The following is a 27,346-nucleotide window of genomic DNA, read 5'->3' on the forward strand; positions in this document are numbered from 1 at the left end:
CAAATGATATGCGCAAGGGACTACATTTTTGTTTTGGAATTTCCTAACCGTTTTGTTGACCAAGGTATGACTTTTGTATTTTTTTTCAAATTTTAAACCGAAATACACAAAAAAACAGGACAAAAAACACATCCCGGATTAGACCGATTTTTCTTTTTTTTTTAAAAAAAAAAAATACATTGAGAAACATGACTTTTCGACCGAAAAGTTTAACATAGGGTGCAACTTATAATGCACACCATGGTAGATAGATATAGCAATCTGTGTTATACTATATTACCACGCATGCAAATGCAAGGATTTTCTTGATGTAGAGAGTTATTAAGTAGAGACACATCAGTCACATACTATTTCTAGTGATCTAGCTGCAAGCATGAATGCAAATATATGCACTAGACCGATGCATTTTGCTGCTACATACACCTAAACACACAACAATAAAGTGTCTGTATAATCATGCATCAAGTAACAAGCATCCATTATATTATTATTGTTGCAAACTGTCTCAAATTAATAGGTGAATGATTGGATTGTTCAGTAGTTCCTCGATCTTTTTTTTATCAAGTACTCCCATATGTGTGTGTACACACACACACACACTATATCGCCTCTTGCACCATGCACATGAACACGTTGCATGCCAAAGACAGCAAGGAAATCCATGCAACATGCATGTGTTATAAGTTTACATATCATACACCTGAAATATAATGGACAACAATATAGAGATGCACGCCCGCCCCGCCCCACCCCACCCAGCAGAAACAAGAACAGCGCATGAAGAACTGAATAAATTTCGTTTGCCTACCATTTCTAGAGACCGATTCACCATATCCGCCATCTCGATCGTCACCGCAGACGATAGCTATCAGATATATATAGCCCCTATAATCTTGCAACCACAACTCCTTTTTTCTGTTGAACTTTCTCAGAAGCCATGACTAAAATGAAGATTCAAGGCTTTGCATAAATAATAGGGCTACCTTTTTAATGCAGCTAGCATGCAGACCAGAGGGCATGTCACAGGACGTTCCCAGACGAAGACGAGTTGAATCCTGACAGGTCCACCCAGCTGCTGCCCGGAGCGACAGCGCCACCGCCGCCACCACCACCGCCGTTGCCAGCGCCTCCTCCATTGTTGCCACTTGCACCGCCGTTGTTGTTGCCGCCGCCGCCCCAGAATTGGAGGTTCCCAGGGAGGCTAAGGAACTCCCTCGGCGAGCTGCTCGCCATCGCCGCAGACGCTGGGTTGTCCTCCATCTTAACCGATGCCAGCTGCGTGATTAGTCCGGCTGAGCCGGGCACCTTGGAGGCACCTAGCATGTGCCCGCCGGGGAAGCCGGGAGCGTCCCCGCCGTGCCCTTCCAAGTCGAACGGGTAAATGCTAGACATTGTTGGTTGCACGGGGTCGGGGCGGCCGCTTAGGAAGGGGAACTGCTGTATATGCGGCAGACGCCACTGCTCTAGCCCGATGGCAGCGCTGCTGGCGCCGGCGCCCGCGCCCGCGCCGAACTGGTGGTAGTCCATGGGGTCCAGCGAGCTCAGTCCTGGGAACCCTAACCTTGACGCGCCGGTGCTGTAGTGATCCCCGCCGCCGCCGCCGCCGGCAAGAGGGTGGTGCAACGAGGCCAGGAACGGCTGCAGCTGCCCCTGATGAGACGGCATGATGGCGCCCGCGCTGCTGCTGCCGCCGGTAGCGGTGGACGAGGTGGACGACGACGTCCCGCCCGCGCCGCCTGAAGCAGAGGCGGCGGCCGATGACGAGTTGGACTTGGACGACTTGGTGCGCTTGTTACGGCGGCACCCGCCGCCCACGGGGACGTTCCGGAGCGCGCCGCCGCGCGTCCAGTACCGGCGGCACGTCTTGCAGAAGTGGCGCGGCTGGGAGAGCGAGTAGTTGTTGAAGTAGCAGAACTTGGTGTTGGTGGACTCGCAGCGCGGGCACTTGAGCCCCGGCTCCGGCTGCGGGATCTTGGCGAGCTTGGCCCGCTCGGTCATGGAGCCCGGACGGATAGCGGTGCCGCCGCTAGTCGGCCCGCCACCACCGCTCGCAGCAGGGACCATAGCCGACATGTCAGGGCGAGGAGCCATGAGAGCCCCGCTAGGAGGAGGTGGCACCGGCGGCAGCTGATGATGATGATGATGCGCATGCGTGTCCATGCCGCCGCCGCCGCCGCCGTTGCCGCCACTTGGAAGCTGGCCATGTTGAGCGTGCTGTTGCTGAAGAAAGCAGCATCATTCCCAAATTAATCAAACACACACACACCAGCACAGCAATTAAAGAGAAAAAAAAGGCGCGCGCGCGGCGAGACGAGCCAAATTGATGTCAGAGCGCATGAAACCAAAAGAGAGATGGCCTGGTATATTCAAGCAGAGAGAAGAGAGATTTTGCTTTGGCAAAAGAGCCTAGGAATATTTCCTCTCCATTTCGTCGTCCCCCTCTCGGCGGCCGGCCTTGCTTTTTTCATGGAGAAGCTATGGTGGCCAACAAGGAGGAGACGAAACGGAAAAAAGCACGCGCGCGCGCGCGCAAAAGAGGCGGAAGCGACGACGATCAAAAAAATTACCTGCTGCTGCTGCTGCGGCTGGTGGTGGTGCTGGCTCCAATTGGGTGGATCAAGGTAGACAGGAACCGAAGAAAAGACCATGGTATAGAATTGATTTCTTTTGATCTTTTGCTACTACTTGTGTGAGAGAGCTTCTTTTCTGGTTGGTTTGTTTGTTTGTTCCTCCTCGCAGTCGCCCAGCTCTCTCCTGCTTGCTTTAGTTTGCAAGATAAGGGTATATAGGCGCTTTAGGGGATCGGATCATGCAAGGATGGGGGCGAGGGAGGGGTGCATCATCGATGGTAAAGGTGGATCGGAGAATAACATCCACTAGCGGCGAGCCCTCTCGCTCTCGCTCTCGCTCTCTACGCTAGCAGGCTGCTGCATGCCGCGAGCGACCACTGGAATGGAATGCATGACGGCGAAGCGGAAGAGACGGAGAGGAGATAAGGGCCTCTCTGCGCTAGTGCCACTAGGGATAGAGAGGAAGAAGAAGGGGGCCGGGGAAACTAAAGCTAGCTAGGAGAAGAAAGAGATGGGATCCCGCCGGGCGGATGGCAAAAGCGAGCGAGTGGAATAAAATTAAAGGAGGCCGGATGCGGGGCTAGCTAGCTTGTTCATTTGCCTTAGCTTCCCGGCCCCTTTATTTTTTGTTTGTTTGTTTTGGTGGTTAGTGGAGGAGGCCTTGCGTTATTTATATTATATAATATATAATGGATGTGAAACATATATACGGGAGAGAAGAGAAGGCAGGCACTCCATTCCTTAGCTTGTAAGAAAGAAAGGCAGACAGGGACAGACAGGGGACGATCCGAATCCGCTGTGAAAGAAAGGCAGGCAGAGAGGCTTCCCCTTGACGACTCCTCGCTCGCTCGGCTTCGGCTCAGCTGAGCTCTCCAGCTCCTGGACGGCCGCGCGCGACCCCATTCCATCCATTGCCTGCAGCATGCATGCAAGGATATGCAGCGGCGCAGCCATGGCTTGCATGTGATGATCCGTGCGCGCGCGCGCCGCGACCGAGAGAGATTCCACGGTCAAAATCGCAGGGACAGCAGCAGCTAGCAGCTGGGGCAGGGACAGGACCGGGACGGCAGCAAAGCGGACCTTATCCCACACGTACCGCACCACACACCATCCACAGGAGCATAAAGCTATACGTCCTGCTGGTACCATACGTTCCCGTCGTCGATCCGATGATACGTGCATGCTGATGCTGCCATTGGCTAGCTTCTGCTGGTCCGACGCGACGAGTCGATCCATCGACGACGACCACGACGACTCTTCTGACCGGCCTCTGTTTAGATATAATGTCGCGCGCTAGCTGTCACAATGGCGGAGACGACGATGCACGTGTGCCGCGCGCCGGCCAGCCGGGCCCTGCAGCCGCCGCACGCACTTGTGTGTCGTCGTCCGTCCAGGTCCAGTTCACGCATGGACGACGTATACGTACGTCGATGGATCGAGAGCACTTGTGCATGGCATGGCCTGGCCATGGCCGGGCGCGTATCTGACGAAACTGATCGACGTCGTCCGCGTTTCACAGTTTGCGTTGTCGAAATAGACGAATTAATTGACAAGTGCACCTGCAGCAGTACTTGTAGTGGAGAGAGCAAGGTAGGAGCAAGATCAGAGAAACGAAGCCTCGTGCTCCCAACTATACCTCGACCACGCTAGCTGGTCGTCGATCGATCGATCGAGATCTACGACGACGCTGGACATCAGATTCTTGGGCACGTACGCACGCATTGGGATCGGATCTCTGCGTGCATAGTAGATGCCGGCCACATCAAAGCTAGCACTAGCTAGCTAGCTCATTACTAGTCATTAACATACCATTTCGAACATGCGCATTATATTCCTTGGAGTCTTGTCCAGAATAAAAACGAGTATATATATATACGCACGTCATGTCGGAAGGAGTAGTTTATAGTGCATGCTGGTATATATGTAGTACTAGCACGAAAGCAGGGTGTATTCTGTGCGTGCGAGGGGAATGTCGTCGCTAGATCTCAAGGTAATTAATATTGCATGTATCGTCTATGCATGGCCTCCGATCCTGGTCCATGCATGATTGTTTTCGCGCATGTGATGCAACGTGTGTGAGGCCAAAGCTCAGAATCTCTGTCTCGGTCTCCCTCTCTCTCACACACACTCACACGCAGGGATCAGACAGACTCAAAGTTAGGGGCGCATAGATACAGTAATTGTATGTACGTAGTACTACCTATGAAAACCAATGTTCCTTGTCCTTGCTTTTACCGTACCGTCATCATCGACCCTAAACTACTTTATCTTGTAGTACCTATGAAAACCAATGTGTCGACAATTAAACATGTTACTAAACAGCTTTAGAAAAACATATAGTTACTCCTTTCTCGAATATTTATCGTCCGCTAGTTTATTTTTTAACTAAACAACGACAAAAAAAAACAGATAGAGTATATATTTATAATTACATATATTGATATTATCATTTTTAATAAACTTAGAGGGTGTTTTATTGCACTAGAACTAATAGCTAGTGGCTAAAATTAGCTAATAGTTCAAACACCCTAGCTAATAGTTCAGATATTAGCTATTTTTAATAAATTACCTACTAGTTAACTAGCTATTTGTTAGCTAGCTAATTTCACTAGCAATTTTGTCGTCAACTAACTATTAGCTCTAGTGTATGTTCAAACACCCCTTAGTGCATTCAATTCAAACACTCCCTTAGTTAAGTTTTAAAAGGCCTGGTTCAATCTAAATCAATATTGATTTTTTTTGAGAGCATAGACAGCTAAGGGAGCTAGGATTAATTTGCTGAGAGCGGCTGTGTATAGTATATATGTAGGGACCTCCAAAGGGGAAAAGGTGTGGGGGGCCTCCAGCAGCTGCATGCTGCGGTTGTACGTGTATAAAGCTAAAGCTGTCATTTTTCGTGATCCCCTCGCTCTATGCCTATGCGTGTGATTTGCAGTACAAGTCGATCTGACAGGAATCTGATACCCTCCGACCACCTGCTGTCCTCCTGCTGCTGGGCTACCATTCCATGCTGATGTATCTCTCTCTCTCTCTCTCTCTCTCTCTCTCTCTCTCTCTCTCTCTCTCTCTCTCTCTCTCTCTCTCTCTCTCTCTCTCTCTCTCTCTCTTTTTCTCGTTGCTGCGTTCAGGTACAAGCAACAAGCTGCTAAGCTAGTGCTTTGCACTGGCTGCTCGATCCTTGCCAAGTTCCGACGACGGCTGGCGCTCTGGCGTATTGAGTAACGAAAGGCCCACGGCCACACCGCGGTGAGAGCATGCAGATAGATGTAGGATCGTCGAGTTTCCCTGAAGAAATGTCAGTATTATTATTGCACATGCGATGTTGCACGCCCTCGCGACGGCGGAGGAGGAAAGCTATTCGTTCCATACACATTCATCAGTCCAATTTCGCAAGACGGGTCAACGGGAAAGCGATGATACAACAAGCATGCAATCCTGTCTCGAGTGGACACTGACAACGTAATTACTCGCTGAAAAGGCAAGTAATCTTCAAATTTCAAAGAATCGATTTTTTTTTATTAAGACCACATTTCACCCCTTCAGATCACAGTACAACACAACACTACCACCATCAAAATCGAATTTGGTATCTCTAGCTAGCTCTCAAACATGAGTTACTTACGCTGTGACGATTTGATGAAATCCATGCTGGAAATAGATACTAGCAGAACAGATTGGGTCAGACCGGGGCCTAGTGCCTTTATTCCCTCTCCAACGGGGGGAGACTGCATTGGACTGCGGGAAAGCAGACGAGAGAACTTAGATTCCCTCCGACAGCGACGGGTAAACAAACGAGCTAGGGAAGAGATGACGTCCATGCATGCATGAAATATCCAGAGCCGGTGAAGACAAAAAAGAAATTAGCTTCACCAAAATCCTAGTTCTCACATTAATTGTGCGATATTGGACCGATGACGGCCTTGTTGCTTGTTCATTTCCAAATGACGATATGCGCAAAGGGACTACGTACATTTTTGTTTTGGAATTTCCTAAAACCGTTTTGTTGACCAAAGTATGACTTTTGTATTTTTTTCAAATTTTAAACCAAAATACACCAAAAAAAAAGGCCAAAAAAACGCATCGTCCCGGTTGGACCGACAAAAAAATTATACTTAGAAACAGGACTCTTCGACCGAAAAGTTTAACCTAGGGTGCAACTTAGAATGCACACCATGGTAGATAGATAGTACTATATTACCACGCATGCAATGCAACAATGACTTTCTTGATGTAGAGAGTAATTAAAGCTCTGTTTGGTTCACTTAGTCACTAGACTAAATTTTAGTGGCTAAAGTTTAGTCGCTAAAATATATCGTTTGGTTCCAGTGACTAAACCGGACTAAAGAGCATTAATTGCTGTGAATAATAACTATTTTACCCCTATTAATTAATGGATGTTTGCTATAAGAAAAAAAATGGAGAGGACAAATAAGGTAAAAATACTACTTTAGTCCCTTTTAGTCACCCCTTAGTGACTAAAGAACTAAAGTTTAGTCACCACACTTTAGTCACCATGTTTACTTCTTTAGAGACTAAAAGTGACTAAACTTTAGTCACTAAACTTTAGTCGCCCTAAATCAAACGGGGCCTAAGTAGAGACATCAGTCACATACTATTTCTAGTGATCTAGCTGCAAGCATGAATGCAAATATATATGCACTAGACGACCGATGCTTTTGCTGCTACATACACCTAAACACACAATAACAAAGTGTCTATATAATCATGCACCAAGTAACAAGCAACCATTATTGTTGCAAACGTTCAGTAGTTCTACGATCTTTTTTATCAAGTACTCCCATAAGTGTGTGTATACACACACTAGTGTTGGAGAAAAAACACTTGGCAAAGAGCTCTTTGCCAAGTATTGTATTTGTGACACTCGGCAAAGTGTCAAAAAAAGACACTCGGCAAAGAAACTCTTTGCCGAGTGTCAAAAATAAAACACTCGGCAAAGAGCCTCTTCGCCGAGTGTTTTCTTTTACTGAGGGTTTTTTGCGTGGCACTCGGCAAAGAGCTTCTTTGCCGAGTGCCCGAAATAAAACACTCGACAAAGAATATGGCACTCGGCAAAGAGCCAAATTCCGGTAGTAGCTTGCACCATGCACATGAACACATTGCATGCATGGCAAATGTAGTAAGGAAATCCATGTAGCATGCATGTGTTACAAGTTTACACATCATACACCTGAAATATATATAGACCCCCCCCCCCACACACCCGGCAGAAATTAACAAGAACAGCGCATGAAGAACTGAATAAATTTCGATTGCCCACCATTTCTAGAGATTGATTCACCATCTCTTCCATCGATCGTCACCACAGATGATACCTATCAGATATATATATAGCCCCTATAATCTTGCAACACAATCCACAACTCATTTTCTATTGAACTTTCTCAGAAGCCATGACTAAAATCAAGATGCAGGGCTTTGTATAAATAATAGGGCGCCTACCGGAATTGCGTTCTTTGCCGAGTGACACTCGGCAAAGGCTATTTTAGATTCGGTAAATATTTTATCGGTAAAGGGTTCTTTGCCGAGTGTCGAAAAGCACTCGGTAAATTAAGAATCGAAAAAATAAAAAAAAATCAGCAAAACATTTTTTTAAAATTGTAGGAACAACTCTCCAACCACATGTACCTTACCCATTGCCCTATCATTTTCCACTATTATTTTTTGAATCAAATTTATATGTTTTGTAAATGGTGAGATTCGAACTCGCAACCTCTCTCTCACGCATACCCTCCTATACCACTACACTACTACATTAATTATGTCTATATTACGTTTTCATTCCCCATGTACTATAACAACCGAGTAATTTGATTATTTAAGGCACTAAATGAGTTTATTTGAAAATGTGACCAACTATAAAGTTGCAAAGAGCCAAATTCCGGTAGTGTACCTTTCAACTGCAGCTAGCATGCAGACCGAAGGGTTCGTCACAGCAATTTCCCGGATGAAGACGAGTTGATCCTGACAGGTCCACCCAGCTGGTGCCTGGAGCGACCGCGCCACCGCCACTGCCACCTCCGGCGTTGCCAACGCCTCCTTCATTGTTGCCACTTGCACCGTCGTTGTCGCTGTCGTCGACCCAGAATTGGAGGTTCCCAGTGACACTAAGGAAATCCCTAGATGAGCTGCTCGCCATCGCCACGGACGCTGGGTTGTCCTCCATCTTAACCGATGCGAGCTGCGTGATCAGGCCGGCTGAGCCGGGCATCTTCGAGCCACCCAGCATGTGCCCGCCAGGTAAGACGGGAGTGTCCCCACTCTGTCCTTCCATGTCGAATGGGTAAATACCAGACATTGTCGGTTGCACGACGTCAGGTTGGCCGCTTAGGAAGGGGAACCGTTGTATCTGTGGCAAGCGCCACTGCTCTAGCCCAATTGTAGCGCTGCTGGCGCCGGCGCCCGTGCCGAACTGGTGGTAATCCATGGGGTCTAGTGAGCTTAGTCCTAGGAACCCTAACCTTGACGCGCTGATGTTGTAGTGATCCCCGCCGACGAGGGGGTGCTGCATCAAGGCTAGGAAGGGTTGCAGTTGTCCCTGATGAGAAAGCATCATGGTGCCCGTGTGGCTATCGCCGGTAGCGGTGGACGAGATGGATGACGACGTCCCGCCCGTGCCGAAAGCAGAGGCGACCGATGACGAGTTGGACTTAGACGACTTGGTGGCTGGGAGAGCGAGTAGTTGTTGAAGTAGCAGAACTTGGTGTTGGTGGACTCGCATCGCGGGCACTTGAGCCCCGGCTCCGACTGCGGGATCTTGGCGAGCCTGGCCCGCTCAGACATGGAGCCTGCCCGGATAGCAGAGCCACCGCCAGTTGGCCCATTGCCGCTCGCCGAGACCACAACTGCCATGTCAGGGCGAGGTGCCATGAGAGCCCCGCCATGAGGTGGTCGCACCGGCGGCGGCTGATCATGATGATGATGTGCATGCGCGTCCATGCCGCCGTCGCTTGGAAGCTGACCATGTTGAGCGTGTTGTTGCTGAAGAAAGCATCATCATCATTCCCAAATCAAACACATACCAGCATAACAATTAAAGAGAAAAAAGGCGCGCGAGGTGAGCCAAATTGATGTCAGCGAATGAAACCAAAAGAGAGATGGCCTAGTATATTCAAGCACAGAAGAGAGATTTTTCTTTTGGCAAAAGTGCCTAGGAATATTTCCTCTCCATTTCGCTCCCCTCTCGGCGGCCGGCCTTGCTTTTTTTCATGGAGAAGCTATGGTGGCCAACAAGGAGAAGACGAAACGAAAAAGCACGCGCGCGCAAAAGAGGCAGAAGCGACGATGATCTGGGCGGGGGCAAAAAAAATTACCTGCTCCTGTGCCTGGTGGTGCTGGCTCCAATTGGATGGATCAAGGTAGACAGGAACAGAAGAAAAGACCATGGTAAAGAATTGATTTCTTTTGATCTTTTGCTACTACTTGTGTGTGAGAGCTTCTTTTCTGGTTTGTTTGATCCTCCTCGCAATCGCCGCACTTGCCAGCTCTCCTTTCTTTAGTTTGCGATATAAGGGTATATAGGCGCTTTAGGGGATCATGCAAGGATGGGGGAGGGAGGGGGTGCATCGATGATAAAGGTGGACCGGAGAATAACATCCACTAGCGAGCCCTCTCGCTCTCTCTACGCTAGCAAGCTGCTGCCGCGACGACCGGAATGGAATGACGGCGAAGCGGAGGAGACTAAGAGGTGATAAGTGCCTGCTGCGCCAGAGCCAGGAGAGGATTAAGAAGAGGAGGAACTAAAGCTATGGGGAAGAAAAAGATGGGATCGCCGGGGGCGGATGGCGAAAGCGAGTGGAATAAAATTAAAGGGGGACGCCGTGCTTGTTCATTTCCCTTCCCCTTTATTTTTTGTTTGTTTGTTTGGGGTGTTAGTGGAGGCCTTGCATTATATATAATGAATGGATGTGAGACATATAGGAGAGAAGGCACTTCATTCCTTAGCTTGTAAGAATGACATGCATGTGTGTGTGAGATGGATGGATTGATGTAGCTAGTAGCAGCAGGAAGGGTGGGAGGGTGATGAGAGAAGAGAGGGGTGAGGGTGGTGGGGGTGGGTTTTATGCACGAGGAGGGGAAGTTGGAAACCCTAGGGAGGCAGCAGGAAGAGGTGGTGATGCCTGTTGTGCTACTGTTTTGTATTGTTGTTGTTGTGCGTCTTGTTTGCTTCTCTCTTCTTTTTTTTCCTTCTTCCTTCATTCCCTGCTTGATTAGCTAGCTAGAGGGGCTGAACAGTGTACATGCGACGCTAGTAAGAGGTTACCAACGTGAGCTAGCTAGCTAGATAGCTACCAATCCAGGCCAGGGGTCATTCTAGCGTATGCTGCGCAGGTGCAACTTTATGTCCATATTGATGAAAGGGAGATCAATCAGTGGTAAAGTTACTCTTGCTACGACTCTCTTTGGACTCTTGGCTAGCTGGTCCTGGGTGTAGAGAATTCATGTTCTACTACCTCTCTCTCTCTCTCTCTCTCTCTCTCTCCAACCAAAGACCAAAGTTAACAAGTATAGCTAGACAAGAAGACAGTGCTCTTGTGTATGTACATTGTATGAGTAGGCCGCTTTGAGGAGGGGTACGGTAGATAAAAGCAATAAGGTACGTATGTCTTACTCTTACACACAGTTTTTTGTGCAGTGTACAGATGAGCAGTAGAGGTGTCTGGCCCGGAAGAAGAGCTAGCTAGGTAGAGAGCGATATAGGGTTGATTTTTTATGGGTTTGCTTGCTTGTACGGTGAACAACAGTGTAAGAGAGTACATATCCATTGATTCTAAATTTGCGGTCAGTATACTGATAAAGCGCCATGCACTCGGTAAAAAGCTGGATTTCAGCTGTCATCTCCTCTATACGTATGAATGAATGTATATATGTGCTGATGCTTCTGGCGCAATTCTCATGTACTTGTTGGAAATTCAGCTCAAGAATGAAGCATCTCATCTATGGTAGGCTAGCTCCTAGCTCTAGTAGACATATTAATTATATATGAAAGCTAGAAAGCGTTTCAATTGCTTTGTTGAACGAGTTAAGCAAACATGTCATCTGAACACTGTATTAAAACTATGACAGAGCTCTACACACGTTCGAATTGTACATGCAAGATCTGGACAATTCACGAGGTTCTTATTATATTCGGGTCCTTCGATAACTAGAAAAAAAAATAACAAAGTGACTTCCATGAATGACACATAGTATAATTCTACTAGTGAAATAGGCACAATCATTCACGCATACTGCATGCATATGTATTCTTCTCCAATCCCGACCCATTCATACACCATCCTAGTGTCGTGGATTGTTTTTTCTCTAAAGATTGGTTTGGTAATAATCAGAAATCACGAGCGGATCTATACAGAAGGAATAACATTCCTCTCCCATGGATCCCCTTGCGAGCACTAGCTAATCACCAAATCAGTCCCAAATGGTTAGAGCACAAGGGATTTATGCTCACTGCCTTATAATTAATTAGATTATTATTCTCCTAATTGGCTGTCTTGTCATCAGAAGTACCAGTTAAATAAAATAAACCTGAAACCCACTTTCCCTAGCCATTATTGTCGTCTATGGTTGATTAGCTAGAGAGATTAGACAGAAGATAACAATTCGGTTCCCGGCCGGCCGGCCCAAGGAGGGATTTTTTTTCTTAATCTTTTTTTAACTTCTATATATTTTTAAATAGTCTCACTATTTTATTGTTTCCACTTTTTAACTCTTGATGGCGACAACGCGTCCGCCGCGACAAAACGTACTGTCGCACCGTATATATACATTGGCACGGCAAGATTTATCACATTAGATGACGATTTTCACGTAGAAAACACTGTCACACACGCTAGTGTTGTTTTATCGTGCCAACGAAAATGACGTGACAAGATTCAGTTTTAGGAAAAAAAACATATTTTTATATGATGTCAAATAAAAATATGTTTTATATAAAAATATAGATATCAATGAGATTCATAACTGTATAGTTTTAAGTTTTTTTTTTGAAATCATTAAGACGCTCAAAATAATAATATAAAAATTTAACAACATTATACTTTAGAGAAAAAAAAATAATATGCTCAAAATAATACTCCATCACACCCAAAATAAAATTCATTTGAGAAAATTTATACAATACTTGACGTATGTGTTTTGTATATATGTTTAGACTGAGCATCATATATTTGAATATAGACATAACAATGAGCTTTTTACATCCGTACCACTAGTCTGACCAACTTGACCATTTTTGCCACTACGTATGCAACATGCTCAGTTGAAACCTGCCTCGCGAAGTTTTGCTCGATTTTGCCACCGCCGTCTGCTTTCATCCATCTAGACCGTCACTGACATTATAGGACCCACATGCAGGAGCCTATTTATCTCCAAATCAAATCGATGCCCAGAGTGGAATATGTGTATACCGGGTGGTTATTCCATGCATGCAAGTAGGCGGATGAGGTGGCAAGCAGCTTGAAGACTGTTCCATGCATGCATGCATGCAAGTCCGATCCACGGACGGGAGGGAACTGGGGCTGGCACCAACGGCGACGGAGTGGGGAGCAGTGGCGCGTGGCAGGTTGCGGCCAGGTCGCCGGCAAGCGGCGGGTAGATGGCGTCGAGCAGCGGATATATGGTGGCGGCCTGGCGGGCACCAACGGCGACTAGCGGGTGGGGAGCAATGGCGCGTGCCAGGTTGCGGCCGCGGGTAGATAGATGGCTTCGAGCAGCTTGATTGGTGTTGTTTTCTTCGTGGGTCAAAGCCATTTTAACCTTGTAGCTATGGGGTTTCTGAAGCACATACAAACGGTGAGCGCAAGATATTGGGCAAGTTTACCCCCTCATTCCCTCAAGCACTAAAACCGATACAATAAACTCAATCGAGTCTCTATTTCTTGGGTTTTCAACAGTAAATGTCAGAGGTATCTATAGCTAGAGGGCGTAGTCTTTGTTAACTGACATACATAAAGTCCTAAATACTGCTGAACTGTTTGCTTATAATTAGTCTTTTATACATGTTCTAGGCTTTTTTTAGACACTCAATCTTCGTTATAGAATTATAGTTTGTTAATCAACTTCAAAACATTGGAGACGATCTGTTTGTCCGAGATCAAAACTCAGCAGTTAATTTTGTATATATGTACGTTGAAACATCGATCAGCCGCCGACGATGCATGCATGCATGGCATGGCTGGCAACAGCATGGTTGTTTTTTTTGTTTTGTTTATATGGTAAGGTAACGAGAGAGACGAGAAGAATATGAGATGAATAATCATTGAGTAGGAGAGTGGCGGTACCTAGCAACAATACACATGGTTTCATGATTCATCAGCTTTAATTTGTTGGCAGCTCGTATAGACGACAGTGGCTTTAGCCCGCCCAAGATTCTTCTGCCCCGCTTTTGTTCACTGAAGATTGTGTGCGCACTAGCTAGCTAGCTACCTAGAGCACTGCTGGCCATTTCAACCTGATGCAGCAGCAGCAGCAGCTGTGGCTGGACCGAACCGCGCGCACTGAAATCGTCAGCAGGCATCGATCTCTCTCCACCGGCCGCCTGCGTCGTCGGTCTGCATGCGTTTCCTTTGGGGCGAAGAGATCGATGATGCATTTATATATATATGTGTGTAATCTTATTATATGTATGTATATATTGTATACTGATACTAGTGGAAAGCTTTATTATATCGAATCAGTAAAGCGGCCACCTCGCCTGGTTCTCCCTCCCTCCGATCCCCTAGTCTCTCTTTTCGCGCGCGGTGTCCGGCCGCGGCAGCAGGTGCCCCGGCAAAAGGAGACGTACGAGGCCAGCGGTGGCGGCATCTACCTGGGTGGGCCGCGGCCGTCGCGCGACCGACGGCGGGCCAGGTGAATAAAAGCGAGACGGAGAGCCCGGGCGCCCGCCTGAGGCGATAATGATTGGGTACTGCACTGGCGGCCGGCGCTTTAGTTGCTTAGCCGCGTAGCAGGGGAGAGAGAGGATCGGAGCGAGGGGCCGGCGGGACGCCGCTTTCGCCCTGCACTATCATGGCTGACGATCGCGAGCCGATCGATACCGGTTAAAGCCGCCAAATTAAGGCGCGCGCGCGGAGAGGGACGGAGGCCACTGTGGCTGGGTCGCGCGCGCGCGCGTCGTCACCGTACCGGCCGGAGGAGATGGCTGCCGTTTTCATGCGACTTCCCTTTCTTCCGCCCGATCGACACACCGGCCGCTCCCAGAGTGGCAATGGCTACTTGAGAAGATCAACAAGCTCTCCGGCAAAAGTTTCCACTCAGCACCAGCTTGGGGACAAGCTGTTGGTTATGGGGAGGGAATGTCACCAATGCCAAGGAAGATGGACCAGTGGGGAGGTACAAGAACCTGAAGAAGGGAAGAAGCCTGAATATGGCGTGATGAAGGCTCGAGTGCTCGACGCGGTGGAAGGACTAGAAGGCCAAATCCTAGGTACATGGGCGCCCACTGGGCTATATTAGGCCCATTTCCACTCTAGAATATAAATACCGGTTGTAATAAGGAATTTGTGAACTTGAACTCGCAGAACACGTTGTTACCTGTTACCTGGAGAGGAGAAAAAAACACTGTACTCTGTCTCTGTCTGTTCTTCTGCCCGAGGAATTTAGCAAAATAGGTCGCTCTAACTTGTCGCTCTGCAAAATACACCGCTGCAAGTGAGGTCAGTAGCAGTAGGAGGAAGGATCCATTAGGAACTAGGAACACCACACGTTGCATTGCATTGTTAACTTGTCGCTCTAACAATGCAAGTCTACGCGGGCTCACTTGCCAGGTGCTCCAAAAGTTGTTGCCGTGACCTCTTCTGGCGAGTGAACATTCTTGAGCGACCTGTTTTTACGACCTGAACTAGTAGCGGTATGTTTGGCAGAGCGGCAAGTTAGAGCGACGTATTTTGCCAAATTCCTCCTTCTACCCCGAGCGCAACAATTTCCTCCCAGCCGCGACCTGTCTCTGTCTGTTCTTCTGCCCCGATCGGCCGATCCCACCCACGCATCTCTCTCCGCGCCCGCGGTAGTGTTCGTGTTCCTCACTCCTCCCGCTTCCTTCCCCGACACTGCCTCAGCTCAGATCCGCGGCGGTTTCCCGGTCCCTGGATCTAAAGCGGCCGGTGAGCAGGCCTCCTTCCGCCGACGCGGACCACCTGGAGGGAATTTATCCTGGAGCCGTCTTCCTCCTCGCCTCCTCTCGCGGCGCGGCGCGGAGGCCGGAATCACTTGGAGGTCTAGCTGTGTGTGGATTGATTTCTTCGTTTGTGGGTAAGGAAGCACGGATGGATCGCCCGGATGGTGGATTGTTCTACGAATGAGCTTTTGACTAACCAGCGATCGAATCTAGATCAGTATTCTTGGGACGATTACTCCAGTCCATCCATCCATCCATCCATCCATCCATGCGGTTAGCTAAGCATTTGTTTGATGGACGGTGACTGGTGGGTCTGTAATAGCTGTTATTTTCCAAATAAATTGGGGCTCAACTGACTGAGGGAGTAATTATGGAGCAATGTGTGTCGTGTGCCTGAGGGAGCAATGGAGCAATGCGTGTCGTGTTAACCGCTATGCCTATACTAGGTCATTGAAATTGCTTAGTTATGCCTGAATTTGATTGACCTTGACCCCTTCTATTACTTGTTTCTTTTGGTCATCATAGTTAGGTGTATTCAGTATGTTCTTCCTGGGTTACCACTTCAGTTGCTGATATGCATTGCCTCTGCTTATTGCTATGCATTCCTATGCTGACACTAATTTCCCCATCACAATCTTTCTGCAGTGGCTAGAGGCACCTGGTTTGTTTCTTGCCGAAGCCCGTGGTACATGTGAACAGCAGGGCCTGTCTTCTGCTTTTGCTTCTTAGCAATGGCGAATGCAAGCAAACACTTGCAACCTTCAAGCAAATCAGGCAATGACAGAAAGTACCAGGGCACACTGGTTGCTTCTCCAGCAAAGGACATTTCACCGAAGTGTGCGAATCGCATTGTTCCATCGAAACAACTGATCTTGGGTGGGGATTCAATAGGCCATCTGGCATCGATTCTGATTAAGGTCGTTGCTCTCGAGGCAGTCAGAAGAGTTTCTAAAGCAAGATACCCTTTCATATGGAATTCTGTTCAAGCATTGCAAATCCTTGTGTATCCTCCATTTAGTTGGATCCAAAGATGGGCACCACTCAAATTTCTTGTGCAGGGAATTCAGGTTATTCAATTTCTCATCTCTCCACAACGCATGCTATTTCGTTCCTTGACATAGGGGAAAGACAGGTGAGGGAGAGGGAATGCTATTTTATCATCTATTAATACCTTCTGTCTACTGAGTTCATCATAGTACTGTAGTATGTCAACATTGTCTTGTTTACTCGCAATCTTAATAACACATTTGTACTAATGTAAGTTATATAATTTATGTGTTTCGAACATGGTGGCCTGGAACAATTTTCTCTAGAAATTAACATAGATCCACCAATAGGTTCTTAGGATGCTCGGATTTTCTTTCCATTGTGGATTATTTTTAGCAGACTTTTTTAGTTAACTCTACCGCAACAGGAGCACTGTTTTAGGTGTTTGCTCAATTGCATGTTTTACATTTTGTAGCCTTGACAAATATTTTTATCTGTCTTTTGAACCCATAACTGATCCAGAGTTAATCTGTAGCGAAATGTTCTGACTCACGCTCTTGTTAATATATGAAGAATTCTAGTTAGCTTACAGCTGGCATAAAACGAAGAGTTTGTTTTGGGGCATTGGATATTTAGCACAATGGGCTCCTTGAAGCACTATCTGGGATTCTAGACAGATTAAGAAATCAAAACCATTTTCCTAAAATGTGGTAAGAAATCAAAATCATTTTCCTAAACAGTTGTTTCTCTGGTTGTGGTTTCCGGTGATTCTTTAGATCCTTAGTTTGATTTCTTCTTTCCTTTTCTTTTTCTTTTTGTTTTTGGGAGGTTTTGGCAACCTGTATTTGGTCTATTTTAGACCTTTCTCTTCTTCATATAATGATAAGCAATTCTCCTGCGTATTCGAGAAAAAATGTGGTAAGCGCTAGGCGAGGTGGCGCCTAGGTCATAATTGCCATTAAGAGGGCTATGCAGCTACCTTTTAGAACAGTGACAATAAATGAACACATCTTGTTTAATGTACGCTGCAGCACGTCAAGATAACATGTACTTACTGTGGAACATTCCTGGCAAATTCATGTGATGAGTGCGGGGCAGACGTCAATAAAACCTCATTTGTATTTTTTATTCTTTCTTCAATACATTGTTGGATACTTAAATTTGTCGCATAACCCATTCCTAAATGATCCATAAAAAGCGCTCAAACTAAATAATGATTTGTTCTCTGATGCAGAAACTATCCATGCCACTGTTGTTTTTGTCAGTCACAACAACAGTAAGTGAGCTGTCCTCCAAGCGTGATGATGAACCAGATAACAATACAGAACATTCTGAAACAAATGAATTGGCATCAACTTCTGGCACAAGGTTGGTTAAAACTTGAGAAATATGCCAATAAATATCTCTTAGTTCATACAGTGCTTTTGCTGGTTTTGTGGCGTGATATCTTATCACAACAATTACATATTAGGTAGTGGTATGAAAAGTATAAGCGGGAATGATTGTGTATAATGTGTGAATGTATTGCATTGCCCCTCTCGGGCATATATATAGAGTACAGGGGTTGTGGGGAAGACATAGACACCTGCCTGGATACATATGGCAATATGCCCGGAGGCTCAAGATCAAAACCCTAAACTCATGATATCATGCAAGAGAAGTATAAAATTGGGTGAATTTTGATGTATTGCATTGATCCTCTCAGCTGTATACATAGAGTATAGAGACTTTGGGGGCAAGACGCCTCACCGGATACTTATTGGCAATGCCTCATTTACAATCCTTTTTTTTGAAAGCGCAAGAGAGATGCGATTCATTGATAGTGAGAGAGAAAAAGGCCCCCAAACAACCTACCCCTCTCATACGGGAGCCAAGTATGAGAGGCGGGAAACACACCCCAGAGACTAACTTACAGATACAAAGACCACATGACCCGACCACAACCCAAGGAATTATATAGCTCGATCTATGCCCAGGCCTTGAAGCCTTTTTGCACCCGCCAGGCACCAAAGGCTGTGCTCATCCATTATGGTGTTCATGATCGAGTTAATCGAAGGAGGGACAGCGTCAAAGACACACAAGTTCCTATGCTTCTAGATACACCAAGCTCCTAAAATGATTAGGGAGTTTATTCCCTTTTTATCCTCCTTTCGGACTCTTCCCAAAGAGGACACTTGACTGGATGAGGTAAATCCCTTGTAGCAAGCCTGCCTGGTGTCCAGCATATGTTGCGGACAGCCAACCACATGAACATTTTGCATTTATTTGGTGCCCAAGTCCTCCAGATCCTTTTCCATGGTTCAAAGATTATAGACCCCTCAAAAAAGGCCCTATATGTTGATCTAGATCAATAGCAGCCACCTGTTTCAAATCTCCATACGTGCTGATCTTCGTGCTCAGTTAAATCATATGGTTGGTGCTCAGTTAAATCACATGGTTGGTTTAGAATCAGTAGTGCTGATCTAACTATCACTGATCTTCGTGCTCAGTTAAATCACATGGTTATATACGTGCTCATTTACTATCCTAGCTACAACATATACTCTAACAAATGAAGTCTGCCGTGTTTAATAACATGGTTGGTTTGACTTAATTTTAGTGATGCTGCTGATGGCACAAAGGAAATCGTACAAGAGAACTGGCTTGTGTTACTTTTCAGGGAGCTTGAGAAGCAAGGCATCACTTTACCCGAGAGGTGACTTTCTGCTATATTTTTCGCTATTCATGTGCATCATATTTGGTATTACTGGAGTATTTGTCCTTGGGTTAGGATCTGAAACACTATGCAGCAGGCAAAAAAGTTCACTGTACATTTTGCAGTGCTTTTTTTTACTGTACTTTGGAATATGGGGATAGCAGTTTATCCTTAAGAAAAGAACATACTAGTGATAGAAAGAAGTGCAGAAATATGTTACTGTCTATGTCATCTTTGTTAGGATAGATGCAGCTTCTAAATTCTAGATTTAATGAACTCTGCACAGTAGTTTTATATTATGTTGGTAATCTTTTGAGCTTGCTTGCAATGCTATTATTATCGAAGTTATGTAATATTGTTTCTTTTATGAATGCTATTGCTACATTAGTCTTTCAATCAAGCTGCCTTTATTAGAAGCTAGTACATGTCTGAAATGAGCATCCTGGTTCCACACAACTGAGTCTAGATGGATGTTTCAGGTTTACTGAAGATGAATTACGCAGATTTTATGTTGCTGCAAATGGTGACTTTTCAAGTTTACTCTCTTCGGTTAAGAAGACAATTCGTTGGAGGGAAACGTTTCACATACTTACACTGCAAGAACTTGATAAATGGTCTCACTTAGTCTTTTGGCATGGATTTGACACGATGCTTCGGCCTTGTTTAGTAATTCGTCTTGGACTTGCATGCTCCAGCATACCACCTTGTGATAGACCCCGTTTTGGGCAAGCAGTAGGTAACTGTCAACACTCAAATCAATTCCCTGTAACTCAGTTCACATAAAATCGGCGATAGCAATATGACTTTGTTGTGCCCCCCTTCCCTAGTTTGCTTACTGCTGAGAAGGTAGCATGATTTGCTTTCACCTTTTGCTTCCTCTGATTGTTTGCAAGAAAAGTGGCTACTATCTCACTAATGCCTTTCATTCCAGTTTCTCAAATTGACCATGGTGTTGTAAATTTGACCAACAAAGAAGATTCAAGAATTACCGTTTTGCTGGATTGCCATGGGATTTCTCCATTCAGATTTCCAATGCAAATGATGAGGTCATTTGTCACTGTAGCTCAAGAAAACTACCCAAATCGTCTTGGAGTATTGTTTGTTGTCCGCCTTCCTCCAGTTGTCAGAGTTATTGCACAGACATTTCTTCAAGTAAGATAATTATTGCACCCTACTTGGCATCCCATGCTGCTGGTTTTGTCTTGTGTGTCCACTTCGTCTGTTTTATTTAGGCGGTGAATATTTTTAAAATGACCTGCTCTAGTTATGTCTATTATGTTATTTTTTAACTACATAATATGCTTAGAAGTGCATTATTGATGTTGCAGCATCATTTCATTGTAAAACCTGCATTTTTCTCGACAACACAATATCTTTGATCTAAATGTGCACGTCAGATCATGGAGATATGTTTGGTCAATAATATACAAAGTCTAGTGGCCACATGAAATCTTCGCTCTTGTATGGTAACTTGAAATGGTGAACAGCACAGTTTTGTCTTAGCCTAATGGATGCTGCATATTATGGGAGGATCCAAATATTTGAAAAGACAGCACTTTGTATTTCTATATACCTGTTACTGACTGTGCCCATCTTGTATAGATAAGATAATAATGAGTTTCTCATGATATTGTTTGGTTAGTGGAATTGGTACCTGATTCCTTCATGAGCATGCCTGTTTAAAATTTTGAAACTCGATACTATTTATCCATTTCAACTTTTGTTTGATACCAAATGTTTCTTGTTTTTTCGACCAAAGTTGGTTAAATCAGATACAAGCTAACCAAGGTTGACTACAAGTTAAAGAAAGGATCATAACTTAATAACTCTTCACTGGTAGAATTGCTTATATAGCTTAATTCTATACAGGTTTTGAAACCATCTACAAAGCAGAAGTTACGTTTTGAGGGAGATTCATACAAGAAGACGTTGGCGGAGTTCTTGCAGGCCGTGCCAGCGTTTCTGGGCGGTAAATGCAGCTGCCCACGATGTGAGAAGCCTCGTAATAGTTCAGTGGTGCAGGCAGGGGAAGGGAGCAAGAACCAGGCTCGCTTGGTCAGCGTTGATGGCGGATCACCTGTCGTGGACTTCGACTTCGATGAAGAAGAGATCCCATCACCTTATAGCTGCGAGAACGCCATCAGGGCTGCGATAATCTGCCTGCTGATGGTGTGCATCTTCATCGCGTTTCTGGCTGGGATGAACGACCCTGCATCCGTTCCGCCCAGTGCCTGAGAGCTATGGAATCGCCTAGTCTCCCATAGTAGAGCTTAGATTGTCAGTTGAGTATATACACATCTGTGTTGCTATTTAGGATGCTACTAGGGTGTTGTATTCCCTGGCAGCTTCTTTCTCGGTTGTCGTCAGATCGCCTTCTCTCCTAATGTGAGCGGAGCAGATGAATAAATATCCTGTGTGTGGCAAATGTTGGTTAGCAGTTCAATTAGCCCTTCGATAGTGTCTTTCTTTGCGTGCTTGCTGCAGTAGGGCAGTGTGATTTCTCGTTAGTGTACGTAAACTCAAAGTTTTCAACCACAAGGCAACAACACACTGACTCTAGTGGTTTCAGCTCTTTAATCTTTATACATCTCACTGGTCACTAATGATAATCCTTTGGGTACGGCGACGAAGGACCTGTTTGAGCTTATAGATTATGGGGCGGTTTGTTTCCTTACGCGATCAGCTTGTTTTTGTACTCTCTCCGTCCTAAAATATAATTTGTTTAAAATTAATTACATATTCATTAAGTAATATATAAATATAGTTTAAATGTATGTCTATATTCATTATTATTTTAATGAATATTAATAGAAAAAAATGAGCTAGAAAGAGCTATATTTTACGACGATGGAGTTTATAATTATACTTCCTCCGTCCAAAACAAATTTTGTTTTATCATTTTATTTTACCTTTTTAGTTGATTCATATAAACATAATATATTTATTATATATATATATATATATATATCTAGATTTATCGTCATTCATTTAAAAATCGACATAAAAATAGAAAGCTAAAATGACTAATATTTTAAAACGGGGGAGTACTATAGATGTTTGTTTTCATAACTATTAGTAGGTAAAAAGTCAAATAATAATCTAAAATAAGCATCTAATGACATGTTTATGGATTATCATAATCTAGGTACCTAAATTATATAATTCATTTGAATAATGTATATTGTTTGTTTGTCTCTTAACTTATTTAAGCTCAATTATATAATTTACAGGATAAAAAAATAGAGCCATAGGTTAAGAGATTATATAATACAAGTAGATTATAAGCTAAAACAAATAGGTAACAGACTAACATTTCTCTCTTGAGAGAGATAGGAGCTATCAGGCTAACTACAATATATATAACTGTTGGCGCCGATCTGGCCAACGCCTATCACTAGGGGTGTACCGTCTAGTGGTGCTCTCTATGGAGGAGCGAACGGTCCGCAACCTGGGTGCACGAGCGACGCCTTCCCTGCGTCGCATCGGACGATCCGCGATGGCGTAGGGTCATCTTGCTCATCGCTGGAACCTAGATCTCGCACCTGGGAGGAGAGATCTTAGGGCGGCGCTCCGGATCGACAGGTCACTCGGGGCGTCCTGTTTCTTACTCTTTTTTATTTAATTGTTTGTCACATCATCTTTTAATCTTGTAGCAACTGAATTAATGCTATAAAAACTGACTCCTCTGAGGGCATATACAACCTAGACACTATTACACGGTACTCCAAGTATAAGACACAACTAAAACATAACATAATACAATAGACATGTCTAAAACATGTGTCTTAACATATTCATTGTACCAATCAAAATATTCAATAAATTAAAGTGACTAATCAGCTAGTCTCTTGTTTCGAACATAGAGCTAAGACATTGTGTTTTCATCAAGATATATATCTTGAGTTTTTTTACATTCACCCTCCTAAACACACTCAAAGACACAACTCAAGACAGCCATTATATATGCCCTAACTAAACTTTAGAACCTGGACTAAAGAGACCAAACTCGCCATAAATAGATTGGAGTATTTGACTAAATCCAAAAAATGGTAATTACGTGTATTTGTGGCGGAGGGACGCGGGTTAGGGTCTTCTTCGATCAAATCGCCTGGCCTCCAAATGGGCCTACACGGTCACACGGAGTTACGGACCCCGTTCTGCTGCAACCCTGTGTTTTCTTTCCTCCATTAACCCCCACTCTCCCAGCGAAGAGCGTGCGAGCACTCCCTCGCCGCCCACCGCGCCTCGTGGCGGCAACTGGGCGGCCGTCGCTGCCGCCCTACGCCAGGTGCCGAGGTGATTTTCCGCCCCTTTGCCGGCGACGAGCACCACCAGGTACGCCCACCCTTTGTCCTCCCTTCCTGCTGTGTGAAACCGATCACCCAAAGCCCCAAACCCTAACTTACTATTTGTATTCGAATATTCGAATCTGATATAATTGCAAGTTATATGTATGTATTATCCTACTTAGTTTGTTTTGCAAAAAAAAAATCCGTTAGGGACGAGCATTTCGGTATTCATTTTCATTTACCAGCTGTGATATTTAGTCATTTTCTCCTGCAGATACTCTGAGCCTGGCTGCCGAAACTTCCTTTTGGTGTCCCTGTTACATTCGGTTTCGTTTTTGATGACTTCATCAAGAAGCAAGAGCAGGAGCCACAGTCGCAGCAGGAGCAGGAGCCGCAGTCCTCAGCGAAGAGATAGGTTGCGCAGCGAACGTGCACCCCGCCACAGTCGCAGTCGCAGCAGGAGCCGCAGCCCATACCGTCGCAGAGAACGGCGTGGATACAAGTATGCTTCCAAGTTGTCTTTATTCTATGACTTGCTTTCAGTTGATCTTATGCTTACATTAGATCTATTTTTTGCATATATGTTACATGAGTGATTTGCAGTAATGCCAATATCAGCACTGAGTTGAGCGATAATGCCCACCCTTTTACACTAAAGAACGCTGATGTACATGTCCAAGCTCGCTCTATGGCTTAAACTAAAATGATCAATCAATGCTGCACTATCCGAAGGGCAGGCCTGGTGCAGTGGTGAGAGCTGTCCCACTGAGTCACCAGGTCGCAGGTTCGAAGCAACCTCTCCACATTTGTGGAGAGAAAGGCTCGCCTTGGTTTATCCCTTTGGGTCTGCCCTGTCCAATGCTGCACTATCCCCGATGGTTCTGCCATAAACAAAATAACAAATTAATGGCTGCTTGACAGCAGCTTTATGCCACAATTTGCCCTCATATCCGTGTTTTTAATTGCACAAGTTATGTGAAGGTCAATTCTGTTTTGAAATAGAAATGTTTGATCTGCTTCCACGATCTGTTCTTTTTTTCCACTCTTGTAATTAGTCAAGTACATGAATAATTTCTCAGCATGAGACAATGTTCAGGAAATAGGATCAATAGTTTATTTGTGTAAAGAAAAAAAAGGATACTGTTCATGGGGTTATTTCATCAGGCACTAAACCAAAACCATTTTGGCTTGTGAATTGTACTTCTGTAGGGGGCACGTTCGTTGATATCAGAGTGAACTGATGTCTGGTCTGGTATCTAGGAAGAGATGTTTTTAACTGTGTTTCTGCCGATCAAATTAATGAATTTGTCACCTGTCATAACATCTGAGCCTTTGTATGTGTGTGTGTGTGTAGGGGGAGAGGGGGAGGGGAGATCGTGTTAGCTTGAAAACACCTTCATGAAAATAGGTGTAATATTTGTGGGCTTACCAAATTACCTTATCATCTAACTGGGTTCTAATTATTCTACTGCCACTGTGTACAAGGTATTTCACTTAACCATGTTCTTTTAAAGAATGCACAATAGTGTATTTCTTTTTCTTCTATGTGACCCCTGGGCGAAATTGAATCCGCTAAGGTCCATGACCTCATAAGACCTACAGCTGGTGCAGAGTGTCTTTAGGCCCACACCATGGTTTACCACTGAAAGAGGGGCACTCAGCACTCACACATCGTTCTTATCTTTTATCAAGATAAGCTTTATCTTATGGAAATGGAAACATTGCTTTGCTCTTCATACATAATTATGCTTACCAGTGTTTTTTTTTTGTGTGAATCATATGCCAGGCTCATGGAAAATGAAACATTTTTAACACAGATGATTTTTGCAGGGATCTCGTATGCAAGAACTGCCGGAGACCTGGGCACTTTGCTAAGGAGTGCCCATCTGCGCCTACGTGCAATAACTGTAACCTTCCAGGGTAAAATAAACCAGCAACAATCTTAATATAGTTGCACTCATTCCATTTTTGTTGGAATCAGATGCACTTATGACTTATTGTTGTACAGAGTATTAATTTAATCATTGCTGCATATTTCATTCTTCCGATGTTTTGTTTGTAGTGGACCATAACCCCATCCCCTTTATTTTCTACAGCCACTTCGCAGCAGAATGCACCTCAAAAACTGTTTGCTGGAACTGCAAAGAGCCTGGGCACATTGCGAGTGAGTGCAAGAACGAGGCCCTGTGCCACACCTGCAACAAAACAGGTCACTTGGCGCGTGATTGCCCTACTTCAGGGGCTAACGTCAAGCTATGCAACAAATGTTTTAAATCAGGCCACATCGCCGTTGACTGCACCAACGAACGGGCATGCAACAACTGCCGTCAGCCAGGGCACATAGCTCGAGAGTGCAAGAACGATCCTGTTTGCAACCTGTGCAATGTCTCTGGCCATGTCGCGCGCGTCTGTCCAAAGACGACTCTGGCTTCAGAGATACACATACAGGGTGGCCCGTTCCGTGATATCCTGTGCCGCATCTGTGGTCAGCCAGGGCACATCAGCCGCAACTGCATGGCCACCGTCATCTGTGACACATGTGGCGGGAGGGGGCACATGTCTTACGAGTGCCCGTCGGCAAGGATTTTTGATCGCGGGTTCCGCAGGTTCTGAGAGCCTTTCACCGCTTTGTTTCTGATGGTTTGAGTTTCGCCAGGATGTTTAATTTGTTTGTGACAATATTGGAACAATTTTCCCTATGGTTGTTGAGGAATGATTCTGTGAGGATGTGTTGCGGGTGAAACTCTTTTTTTTTTACTTTTAGGTTTTGTTTGATTACTCTAGTATTTATCTCATTACACATGGATTGAGGTGTATTGGGGTAGCTTACATGTGTATTGAAGTAAATACTAGAGCATCCAAACAAGGTCTTAATCAGGATATATGGCCCTTTGTGGACTCTAACAGTGCTGTCACGGCTCATGTGAAAATTGCCAGGTCATGTTTAACTCTTGTGCTCATGCTCTGCTGTGTCTTTTGAACGCTTGTTTTTCGTACTCTGTTTTACACTTATACTACCTGACTGGATGGCTGTGCGCCGAGGTGCAGGCTCGCGCGGTTTGATCTAGACAGATGCCTGAGAGTTTGACACTTTCTGTCGCATGTGATTTGCACTAGGAGCAGGATAGCAGATGAGGTCAAACGAAACGATGATGCGCTTGAGATGGGAAAATGGCTGCTCGACACGGTTGAGAACTTGAGATGGCATACGAGCAATCAAGCAGGGGTCACTACCACTTCCGGCTATAAATAAGAGATAAATAAGAGATGAGACCATTATCTCATGAGACAGCCATGCAATGTCGCCAAGGATTTAGGAACAAATAGTTTTTTTGTCATTAACGACAACATTGCGTCGTGGTTTAGTTGGCTATCACGTCAGTCTAACACATTGAAGGATCTCCTGGCTCAACATTTTTTTCCCTTCCCTTAAGTCCGTGTTAAAGAAACTGCATCATGCAACGCTGGAAATTTTGCTAAACAAATGACGGATTTGCATCACACAGATTCACACTCCACTGTGCCCACAGAGACACTATTGCTCTGTTTGGTTACCGGCATCCTCGGTGCCTAACTCGAGCAGGTCTTCAGTAGAAACGGACGATTCTTACTTCCCCACGCTTACAGACCAACAAGGGATCTGCACACACAACAATGTAGCCAAAAGAACACC

At 45.2% G+C, this 27,346-nt stretch overlaps 4 protein-coding genes across 5 annotated transcripts; 2 read left to right on the top strand and 2 right to left on the bottom strand.

Moving 5' to 3' along the window:
• Positions 1-504: 504 nt before the first annotated feature.
• Positions 505-3,086, bottom strand: LOC103625762 (dof zinc finger protein DOF2.4-like). The gene is made up of 2 exons (NM_001346856.1): positions 2,568-3,086; positions 505-2,220 (listed from the first exon to the last, which is right to left on the bottom strand). The coding sequence occupies exons 1-2, from the start codon at positions 2,646-2,648 to the stop codon at positions 1,021-1,023; spliced, it is 1,281 nt and encodes a 426-aa protein (NP_001333785.1). The 5' UTR covers positions 2,649-3,086; the 3' UTR covers positions 505-1,020.
• A 5,342-nt stretch (positions 3,087-8,428) lies between these two features.
• On the bottom strand, positions 8,429-10,024 carry LOC103625763 (uncharacterized). Its single transcript, XM_020537597.2, is given in 3 exon segments — positions 8,429-9,251; positions 9,254-9,569; positions 9,902-10,024. Coding segments are annotated over 3 exon segments (1,155 nt in total). The 5' UTR covers positions 9,974-10,024; the 3' UTR covers positions 8,429-8,484.
• A 5,077-nt stretch (positions 10,025-15,101) lies between these two features.
• Positions 15,102-21,961, top strand: LOC100285222 (CRAL/TRIO domain containing protein). Of its 2 annotated transcripts, none has more exons than XM_008645589.3 (7): positions 15,102-15,836; positions 16,348-16,834; positions 17,924-18,057; positions 19,289-19,384; positions 19,864-20,120; positions 20,316-20,536; positions 21,254-21,961. In XM_008645589.3, the coding sequence occupies exons 2-7, from the start codon at positions 16,733-16,735 to the stop codon at positions 21,617-21,619; spliced, it is 1,176 nt and encodes a 391-aa protein (XP_008643811.1). In that variant the 5' UTR covers positions 15,102-15,836; positions 16,348-16,732; the 3' UTR covers positions 21,620-21,961. The 2 variants fall into 2 exon arrangements, with proteins under 2 accessions (XP_008643811.1, NP_001151588.2); NM_001158116.2 differs by having other exon boundaries at positions 15,472-15,836; positions 16,348-16,769; positions 21,254-21,840.
• A 1,559-nt stretch (positions 21,962-23,520) lies between these two features.
• Positions 23,521-26,575, top strand: LOC107522024 (uncharacterized). Its single transcript, NM_001322054.1, has 4 exons — positions 23,521-23,719; positions 23,948-24,175; positions 25,504-25,593; positions 25,770-26,575. Exons 2-4 carry the CDS (start codon positions 24,012-24,014, stop codon positions 26,284-26,286), a joined length of 771 nt encoding a protein of 256 aa, NP_001308983.1. The 5' UTR covers positions 23,521-23,719; positions 23,948-24,011; the 3' UTR covers positions 26,287-26,575.
• The last annotated feature ends 771 nt before the right edge of the window (positions 26,576-27,346 follow it).

Source organism: Zea mays, chromosome 5, assembly GCF_902167145.1.
Source record: "Zea mays cultivar B73 chromosome 5, Zm-B73-REFERENCE-NAM-5.0, whole genome shotgun sequence".
Lineage (NCBI taxonomy): Eukaryota > Viridiplantae > Streptophyta > Magnoliopsida > Poales > Poaceae > Zea > Zea mays.